Source organism: Phalaenopsis equestris, unplaced genomic scaffold (assembly GCF_001263595.1).
Source record: "Phalaenopsis equestris unplaced genomic scaffold, ASM126359v1 Scaffold000002, whole genome shotgun sequence".
Lineage (NCBI taxonomy): Eukaryota > Viridiplantae > Streptophyta > Magnoliopsida > Asparagales > Orchidaceae > Phalaenopsis > Phalaenopsis equestris.
Window position 1 is genome coordinate 51,261,308 of NW_018164444.1, and position 10,139 is coordinate 51,271,446.

Consider the following 10,139-nt stretch of genomic DNA (forward strand, 5'->3'; position numbering starts at 1 on the left):
TAATTCTAAGGAAGGAGAGTGGTTTAACTGAAAGATATGTTTTGTTGTTAGGGATGGTCGTGTTGCCCACCATGCTAGCTCCAAGCTCCTTGTCGTGGTGAGTTCAAGTTTTCTAGTGTGTTAAGTTATGATGTCAAATCAAATGACCATATGGTTGTAATTCTTTAAATATTATGGGGCATGTTAAAGTTGATTAGAGAGACACCGGTTACGATCTTACGGCTCCCTCGTTCTGGTACCACTATTTTCTATTGAATTTACTTAGTCCAAATGAATTTACTAAACCCAACTTAATGAGTTTCATACTTTCATTTAAACCGTGAGAAAAGAAACCTCGTTAGCAACCTCGTTAGCAACCGTAGGTTACCTCCTCCGAGGGAGTCCCGAACATCCGATAGAATCATCTTAATTTAGTTGCAGTTATTGCTTTCATGATGTTTGTGATTAAATTTTGAGTTCTTTTATATTTTGAATGTTGTGGAGGTGAATTTTATCTTGGTTGATTTTAGTTTTGGTTTTGGTTTTAGTTTTGGTTTTGTGGCTATCCTAATAGTTTTGGTTTTCATGCAGGGTGACATCGTTGTTTAGCATGCAAGTTCGTATTTTGGTTATACATGCAGGTGAGTAAGTACAGTAACGTACTAAAAAAATATGGGAAACTAAAAATGCAGGTAAATAAATCACAATAAAAGCGTACCTGGATGGTCTTCCCGTCATCTCCAACTGAAACTCAAAATGCATGTAAGAGAATTTTGTGTAAAGAAGAAAAAAATAAGGTTCATAGATTAAATCTTTGTGAATCTGTATTGGTTTGATTAAGGATGATTTTATTAAGCAAAACATATCAAGTTTGGTAAACCTCTGACGTATCCAACGGGTCCGGAGAAAAAGGTAGGTTCATGCTTTCCCCTCACTGCCTGGTGAAAAGTTTCAATCTCATGTAAACTTATTATGTTGCTTAATAATCTAACCTGTAAATATTTATAGTGTTAAATGAACAGTGATGTTTCAATTATCCCTAAGAGTAGAATGATTATCATTTATCATTCAATTCGAGAATTATGTAGGTGAGGACCTTTAAAGGGGCAAGTTAGCGTTATTAAGACACTTAACCAATTTTGGTTTTAACTTGGGCTTGTAGTGTTTCAAAGGTGTTCAATTTTTATTCACTTTTCAATCAATTTTTATTCACTTTTCTAATCTTCATTTAACCAAATTTGATTTAGCTTAAGTCACCACCAAACCCTTAAGATCCTGATATTTTGAAAGAGATTAAATTTTAAGTGACAATAATTCATCATCAAAACATTTGAATGTCACTTGAACACCAGATAGGGCTATTAAATTAGTGAGTTATTAACACTCAAAACTATACCCCTAAGTCTAGGATCATTCAATTTAGTAGACTTCCAATTTTAATAATCTAGGTAATTGCAAATTTATCCTTTGATTAAAAAAAAGTGAGATTGGTTTCTACCAATTAATCCTTTGTGTTTCAATCATCCTAATATGTTAACTAGGATCAAATATTGCACATTTCCCTTTCTTGAATTAAGCATAAATGTTAATTAAGGCTAAATTTCTAAAATTACACTTTTGCAACTAAGGCTCTATCACTTCATAATTTATCAAATTTAATTAAAATAAATTTGGAACTTTTATTCCATCTCATAATTGGAACATCAGAGGAGAAAATGTGATTTTTCAATTTTTAATTTAATTTATATAATTATTTATATGCAAGGATGGAATTTTTCAAAGAAAATTTCATAACTTGACCAAGGCAAACCCTAATCACTTGAAATTTTTTTACTGGAGGTAGACCTAGACTAGAAAACCACTTGAACTAAATTTCATAATTTTTTGAGTTTTATTTGAATTACTAAAATTATTTTAATTTCTGAAGCATTAATTAATTATAAAATATTTTAACATGGAAAATTAAGTTTTATATTTTTATTAAATCTCTCTGAGGTCAAGAAACTGAGAGAAATAAATTTTTTCATTTTTATGATTTTTTTTTGAATTATAAGAATTTTTTAAGTGAAAGATTAAGAAAAATTCATTTTTTAGCCTTTAAAAATTATTTTAAGCTTCAAAATTTAATATTTTCACTTATAAAATTAGGGAAAATATTTCAATTGTTCATAAGTGCTTAGAAAATAGTTTAGAACATTTCCATGAATTTTACTAATTTTATGATTTTTATTAATTTTTAATTACTTAAATATTCAAAATAGGCTTAAAAAATGAAGTTTTTATTTTATTTACAATTTTATTTTTAGAAAATTTCTCTCATCACAGAGAACTCCCAAAACTAATTCTTATGATTTTTTGAGCTATATTTTAATTATTAAAAATCATTTTAGTATCAAAATGTCAATTTAACTTAGCAAATCAAGTTAAGTTATTAAATGACCTACAAATGATTTGAAAATTTTATGGGTAGTTCTCTGAACTTTAAACCACAGTGTAGAATCAAAACTAAGTCATTTAGATGTTTCCCAAATTAATTTCCTTTGTGTTTAAGGGTTTTGTGAGGGTTAAGTATGTTCTTAATGACTTAAAATTTTCCAAAGGGTTCTATGGTCACAATAAACCTTCCAAAATTTTCTTGAATTTTCTAAACAATATGCAAATTATTATGATTAATTTATGCAAATAATAGACACAAATTTGAAAAATATGGATCTTTGTCTAGAGGTCTTCTCTGACTTTGGAAAAATCAGAGAATATCCCCCACGACAGAGGCAACAACATTCCAAAATATCAAGCCATGGTGAAATGTCTACATGCATGGAGAGTTAAAATACTCAAATTAGTATTTAATTAATTAAAAATAAAATATTCATCAAATAAACTTCAAACCATTTCCACATTGTTCTCCTATGTTCATTGAGCACTAAGATATTTTTATTTATTTTTGTGATTTTTCTACACCAAGCTATGGATTTTTGAAGTTAAGGACCTTTTTCTGAATTATTTAAATCCCCATTTTTCTACTTAAACACGCGGTGCCGCGTCATACTAGGGATCGCCGAAGCTACATGCGAGATCCAACAATTGTGGGTCATCGTCCCCAAATAGGCTAACCCGAGAATCATTCACACTAAAAACTTAAGATCTCCCTCAAGACTCAACCAAATCTCCTCATGTGTGATCCTATGGACTCGTCTAAGTGAGACGAACACATCCATACGGTAAACATGCCATTAAATCAACTCTAATCAAATGGAGAATGAAAATAGGCTTAGGAAGAGGGAGAGTTCAATACCTTTGCTCTAAAATGGGCACCTTCAATCAGAGGTGCTCGTCATCTTCGTGGAGGTGCAAGGAGGGTAGGGATTGAGCCTCTGGTCTTGGTGAAAGCTCTAAACCCAAATTCAATCATGGCCGAATTTGGGTGTTGATCAAAGTCTAGTGTAGAGGCTCTTTGTGAGGGGGGTTTGATGGGGCTTTGTCTTCTTTCACTGTGGTGAAGGTGTGGGTGAGTTTAATTTGATTTTTTTTGCACTGTGGAGGTGTGGAGAGTTCTGTTGACCCCTTAGCCACTTTTCTTCAGCAAGGATTTGAGCTCAAAAATTGAACTCCGGCAAAGGGAATTTGGGCAAGAAAGTGGTTGGTTTGCACTGAGGAGGTCTAAAAGAGGCTATGGGAGCAATTTAGAGGGGTCTCCTTGAGAAAATTTCAGCACCTCTCTCTTCGTGGTGAAGGGGGCATTTTATAGCCATGGACGGAGAGGAGAGCTCAGGGTCTGGTCATGGGTGCAAATATTTGCCTAAGTGGTGGGCTAAAAAGCTTTAAGGTTTGATTTTGGTGAGCTGGCCCCTAGGGTTAAGATTGGGTTTGATTCAAGGGTGGTGGCTCTCAGTTTGGCCATTTTCGGGCGAGCAAGGTGGCTGGTCGGCCAGGGAGTGGTCACCTCTTGGCTCAGGAAGGTCAGGGGGTGGCTAATGATGGTTAACTCCCTATGACAATCAATGATGGAGGAGATTTTGCAGTTAAGGCCTAAAAAATGGAATGAATCCCTTAATTTGGGGATCCATTGGTCCATAGCATGCTTTGGTAGATTTAGGGTGGTTTAGCCTGGTTCTTAGGAGGAGCTTAATGGCTGTGGAGTCATGAAGTTGGTGGCTTTAAGGTAGCTAGGCCAATTTTGGTGCATGGGTTCATGTGGGTCAAAATCGCTAGATGTTGGGTTTAGGTTAGGCTAGCTATGTCAATTAGCCAAAATTATTGATCAAATTTGTGTAGATGATTGTAATGAAGGTTTTTGTAGAAGTATTGAAATGATTTTAAGTTCAATTTGAAGGATTTTGCAATTTTGGTCACTTTGGGCATGTTGGCCTAGACTTGGGTCTACATTGGGCTAAGTCCAAATTAATTCCAAATTGATTGTTGAGAATGGTCAATAGGAATGTCAGAATATCATGAAGAGTTTTTAATATAAATTGGGTGCCAATTTTGGGGCTAAGATAATCAATTTGGTGGAATTTTGAGGTATGGCCAATTTGGGGCAAAATTGGGGTTTTTAGACTTAGGTCAAAATTAAATGAAATTGAGGCTTCACCAAGGCCAATTGAAGGTCAATTTTTATGTGTAAGATTTTTATGAAGATTTTTCAACACAAATTGTAGTAAATTGAGTAGGCTATGAGGTTCAATTTGGTGAGATTAAGTCATGTAGCCAAAATTGGGGGTTTGACTTAGATCAAAATTGGGCTCAAAACATGGGCCAATTGAGCTTGGATTTGGTTTAAATTGATCGTATGGAAGGTTAATTTGAGTTTATTATTGAAATTGGGGGGAAATTGGGACCAAATTGATGGATATTTGATGTAGATTTTGGAAAATTGAGTCTTTAAAGGCAATTTTGGGGTTTGGTTAAAATGATCAAATTGGTCAAATTGAAGGGTCCAAATTGGTTTTGAAGACATTTGAAGTGATTTTGGAAGCTTTGGGAGAGTTTTGGGTGCCATGGGTGTTTTTGTAATTTTACAAATTTTGGGGGTATTTTAGTAAATTTGAATTTTTTTGGCAATTTTGGGTAATTTGGGTATCTTCAAAAGGTTTGAAATGATTTTTGAACAATTTTTTTTGTATTTTGGGTGAATTTGGGAATTTTGGCGAAATTTAGGGTCCCAAGCTTATTTAGGTAATTTGAGGGCCAACATAATCCCTATTGGGGTCCTCTATGTACTGGTCTTAGCTAAACCCTAGCCTAGGGCTAATGGGTTTAGGGGACCATCTACATGAGTCTCCCAAAAGATCAAATGGTCAAAGTCAACAAGTTTGAAATTTAGGATTGTGAGTGAATATAGGTGATAGTGAGTGACAGTGAGTGCAAGTGGGTGCATGTGAGTGAACAAATACCCAAATCAAACCCTAAGGTCAAACAGTCCTATAAGGACTCATCTTGAGCTCCCGCATACTGACCCCGCCTACTAAGTGCTAGAAGTTTGCTGGAGGTTAGAACCAATATGTAGACTTAAAGTTAAGCAAAGAGGAGTGTATAATTTCTAACGGTGAGAGTTCCTTTTCTAGTTTTCTAGATATAATCAACATAAAAGTCCTATGGCTAGACCTTATGCTACTAAAGAGGAAAACTAAACCTCAACCAAAAGTGAGGTCAACAGCTAGTAAATAATTAAGACATGATCGATATCATTAGACTACACCAAATTTTAAACATGAGCATGGCCCTCATAAATGCTAAATGAAATTTGATGAAACAATGAAAACCTAAATCAACGAATTTAACCTATAAAGCCCCACTTTATTATAGAAATATTCTTAGCCTGGCATGATTTCACAAAGCAAACATTTCCGACGCTCCCATGAAACGTGGGCAGAAGTATAAATTAAGATGAGGCAAATCTCTTACAATTAATATTTTATTAAAGGAATAGAATGTCTACCCTCACATTAATAAAATTTCTTTTTTTTCTAAAATTCAAATCCAAATATTTAAAATAAAATAATAATAAATTCAAGTGAAATAACTAAATTATTGAAAATTATATTAAAAAAAAAATCATTGAGAATCAAAGTTGATAGTTCGGTTTTGTTCTACTTTGATATTATTTGTATAGATATATATCACTAGAAACATACATAATAATCATCCCTATCTTTATATTGAAAGCAATATTATTACTGTATTAACTAACTTAGATCTTTAGAAATATTTTTCTAATATGACAGATGACCTAATTTTTTTTGTATGCGTATTAGTGGTTTGAGATTTCTTCTCACTTTGAGGATGAATCCCATCAAAATATCATTAACATTCTAGGAATGAAAGTTAAAACCGGCAATAAAAATTGACGGTGATATGTGTATTGATTCTCCTCTTTATTTAAGTGATGATTTTTTCGACGGACTTTAAAACTGATGGTTTTCCGACGACAATGACCGTGTGTATTAGCCGTCGAAAATGTCGTTGGACGAATGATTTCCGACAAGCGAAATACTAACCCGGTTTTACCGTAATTTTGTTTACGGTAATGACCGTTGTGTATTAGCCGCCCGTAATGTCGTCAGACGAATGATTTCTGACAAAGAAAAAAAGCTATCCCCATTTTTACTATCAGATCTCTAATGGCACTTAAAGCTGTCAAAACGACTCGTTTTTCGAGAATAACTCGTGTTCGGCTTGTTCGCTAAGTAGACGAGCCGAATACATATAAATATTTGTTCGTTCGTGTTTGACACGCTTTGGCTTCAAATACTTAATGAGTAGTATTTTAAAAAAAATTAATTGAATACAAGACTACAATGATTTCAAATATTTGTTTGTTAGCTTGAAATACTTAATGAGTAGTATTTAAAAAAAAATTAATTGAATACAAGACTACAATGATTTATAATCAATTAAAAGTATTAATTAATAAAATTGAATTAAAATTATTAAATTAGATTTAAAAGGTGTTTTAATAGAAACGATAATTTTTAAATCTTGTCTCAATCCTCAACATCTTATGGTTACATGATTAAAGTTTTCAAAACGACTCTTTGTTTGTGAATAACTCATTTGTGAATAACTCATGTTCGGCTCTCTAAGCAAACAGGCCGAACACGAACACATTTTTTGTGTTCGAAATATAAACGAGCCGAATACGATCTGGGCCTCGTGTTCGGCTCGTTTACACTCCTAATGGCAATGACGGTGGATATATGTTGTCAGAAATGCTGTCGTGCGAAAAATTTCCGACAAGTGAAAATAACTAAAAATAGCTTGGTATTTTTTTGATGATTTTATTTATAAAAAGAATAGCTTAAATTCTCGCAGCAATATATCTTTTTTCTCTGAGAAAAAAAAAAAGAAAAAACTTAACTGACATCAATTTTATATTTTAAAATCCACATCAATTTTTCTTATTTGGTGGATTAAATTAAGCAAGCGAGCAGGTGAGGGGGGGTGCAGCGTGGACTGCTGGGGTGACAATAGAGGACTATTTTGCAAGGCCCTGTTGGTTAGCATTGGCCGCACGTCTCCTTATTAAACAGGTAAGGAGTATTTAAATAAAACTGCTGCAAATTGCTTAAATTATGATATAGTATTCCTATGTATTTACATATCTAACCAAAAACTGCTGCAAATTGCTTAAATTATTATATAGTATTCCTATGTATTTACATATCTAACCAAAAAAATTTTAATTTTATATTTCATCTTTTAAAAATCAAAATAATAATATTTTTAATGTGATGTAAGAAATTGTGTAAATTTTAGTGGTTAAATATGTAAATACAAAGAAATTGGGTGGTATGGTTGAATTTAGTTCTAATTGAAATGTGCTTGTCGATTAACAGTAGATTTCAATCCCCCTATTTTTTTATTTTTTTCTGTCAACTTCATAATTTAAATAAAAGTTATTCATTCTTAATTAAAATGGTATTTAAAAATAAATAAGAATTTGCAAAAATAAGTAAAATAATTAGATATTTGAACAAAATTTTACCCAAATCTGCTGGAGCCAAAATTTAGCATTTAAGTAGAGGTTCATTCCGTCCCAGCATTCTTTTCCTTAACGGCTTCTCTCTCTTGAAAGAACAAAAAGGTTTGCTCTTCCAATTTCCTCAAACAGAGCTTCCCCATCTCTCCTTTCTTCTCTCTCTCTCCATCTCCCAATATCTTCATCATCATCTTCTTCTTCTTCTTCTTCTTCTTCTCCTACTCCTCCTCCTCCAGCTTTGAAATACTATAACTCCTTTTCTAATGGTAGGTTTTCAAATTAATCCATGGTCTTATACCAAACCTGAAGTTCTAATCTTTTGTTGTTTTAAGCTATTTCCAGGAACCAAAAATGGTGTTTTTTACGAAGAACTTCTAAATCTCTTCGCTTTTCACCAGCACAATGGAGCAAGGAAAAGGAATTGTTTTCTGCAACACAGAGCAGGAATACCAGACGGATTTACCTCCAGGTTTCCGCTTTCATCCCACAGACGAAGAACTAATCACTCACTATCTCTCCATAAAGGTTCTGGACACCAACTTCGATCCAAGAGCCATTGGTGTGGTCGATCTGAACAAGTGCGAGCCATGGGAGCTCCCCAGTAAGCTCTCTTCACCATCAATCTCCCCTGTTCTTTCTCCTCTCTTCTCAATCTGTTTTGCTCTGTTTGCAGAGAGAGCCAAGCTTGGAGAAAAGGAATGGTATTTCTTCTGCATAAGAGACCGAAAGTATCCCACCGGTCTGAGAACAAATCGAGCCACTGATAGTGGTTACTGGAAGGCAACGGGAAAGGATAAGGAGATTTATAAGGGGAAGATGATCGTCGGAATGAAGAAGACGCTGGTTTTTTATAGAGGTAGAGCTCCAAGAGGAGAAAAGAGTAATTGGGTGATGCATGAGTTCAGATTGGAAGGGAAACATTCAGCTTATAGTTTACCTGGAGCTACAAAGGTACTCTTTTTCCCCTTCTGTTCTATCATTTCGGAAACATATTATGATCAAAAACTGATTTTTAGATGTTTTTGAATAGAACGAGTGGGTAATCTGCAGAGTTATGAAAAAAAGCTTGGTTGGGAATGGGAAGAAGGCTTTTGCAGTAACAGGAAAAACTGGTTCTTTTTCTCATGGAGAAGAGATGGAGATGGGACGTCTTGCTCCTACTCCGACTCCAACTCCGCCGCCATTAATGGACATGCAAGCTCACGTGACCTGCTTCTCCAACGCCATGGAGGGTCAAAAGATTCAAGACCCTGAGCTCTTCCGCTTCTTCAACCCTTCCTTTCATGCTAACTCTTCTGCAGATATGTCTTCCATCTTCTTCTCCAATTTCTCTGGTAACGGATTCATGAACTTGCTCGAAGGTGATCTAATCGCGAAGCAGGGATGCAAGATGGAGAGGGAGATGCTAAGCATCTCTCAGGAAACCGGTCTTACCAGCGATATAAACCCAGAGATCTCCTCAGGTAATGAAATTGGGAGGAGTAACTATGGAGAGTGCCTCTGGAATTATGAGAACTAATTCTCCCTGAATCTGAATATTGAAAAATCAATTAATAGATTGTATTTCTGGATTGTGTATAAGTAGCATTTGTGTATGTTTGTCCTCTCTGGATTCATAATATAGCAGTAGAGACATGATTGTTCTGTTTGAGAAAAAAAAAAAAAAAAACTCTACTTTTAATGTTTGATTGAATATACTGAATTGAAGTATTTACTTGTCTAACAGCTAAATTTTAGTTTTTACAGTTCTGCCAATCAAATCTTTCATATCATATAAAAAATACCACCATTTTAACTTCTACAAAGAGAAATTTAGTTGTTAGATATGTAAAAACATAAGAACTGAGTGGTGGGTATGTCTGTAAATCTTCCATTTTTGGGGGGCTTTTAATGAGAGTATATGAGTTTATGCAAAAAGTGTAGACTCTGATAGGCCAGCCACAACACAGACTGGTGGGACTCTCAATGATATTGAGAGTGATATAAATAATAGTCTGTGTAAGATAATAAGAGGATTGAAATATAAAATTTTAATGTAGAAAAATGTGAAAAGTCATTCTAAACAAAATTTGAAAAGGATATAATTATAATATATTTAATTAATTGCACTTTTTATATGGAGAATGTCAATTTGGTGCCTAACAATGGAACTACTACATGAAATATTTATTTGTCAGAGGAA

At 33.9% G+C, this 10,139-nt stretch overlaps 1 protein-coding gene across 4 annotated transcripts; it reads left to right on the top strand.

Annotated features, from left to right (window-relative positions):
* The first annotated feature begins 8,002 nt into the window (after positions 1–8,002).
* On the top strand, positions 8,003–9,603 carry LOC110030964 (NAC domain-containing protein 100-like). 4 transcript variants are annotated; one of them, XM_020733987.1, is made up of 4 exons: positions 8,003–8,062; positions 8,300–8,558; positions 8,631–8,908; positions 8,988–9,603. In XM_020733987.1, exons 2-4 carry the CDS (start codon positions 8,360–8,362, stop codon positions 9,474–9,476), a joined length of 966 nt encoding a protein of 321 aa, XP_020589646.1. In that variant the 5' UTR covers positions 8,003–8,062; positions 8,300–8,359; the 3' UTR covers positions 9,477–9,603. The 4 variants fall into 4 exon arrangements, with proteins under 4 accessions (XP_020589646.1, XP_020589638.1, XP_020589632.1 ...); XM_020733979.1 differs by having other exon boundaries at positions 8,018–8,223; positions 8,290–8,558; XM_020733973.1 differs by having other exon boundaries at positions 8,018–8,223.
* The last annotated feature ends 536 nt before the right edge of the window (positions 9,604–10,139 follow it).

Excerpts from the sequence above, each read along its gene's own strand:
- LOC110030964 (XM_020733987.1), top strand. The coding sequence starts at position 8,360 with ATGGAGCAAGGAAAAGGAATTGTTTTCTGCAACACAGAGCAGGAATAC. Across the intron at positions 8,559-8,630 it reads CGAGCCATGGGAGCTCCCCA|AGAGAGCCAAGCTTGGAGAA; the intron begins GTAAGCTCTCTT and ends CTCTGTTTGCAG. Across the intron at positions 8,909-8,987 it reads GTTTACCTGGAGCTACAAAG|AACGAGTGGGTAATCTGCAG; the intron begins GTACTCTTTTTC and ends GTTTTTGAATAG.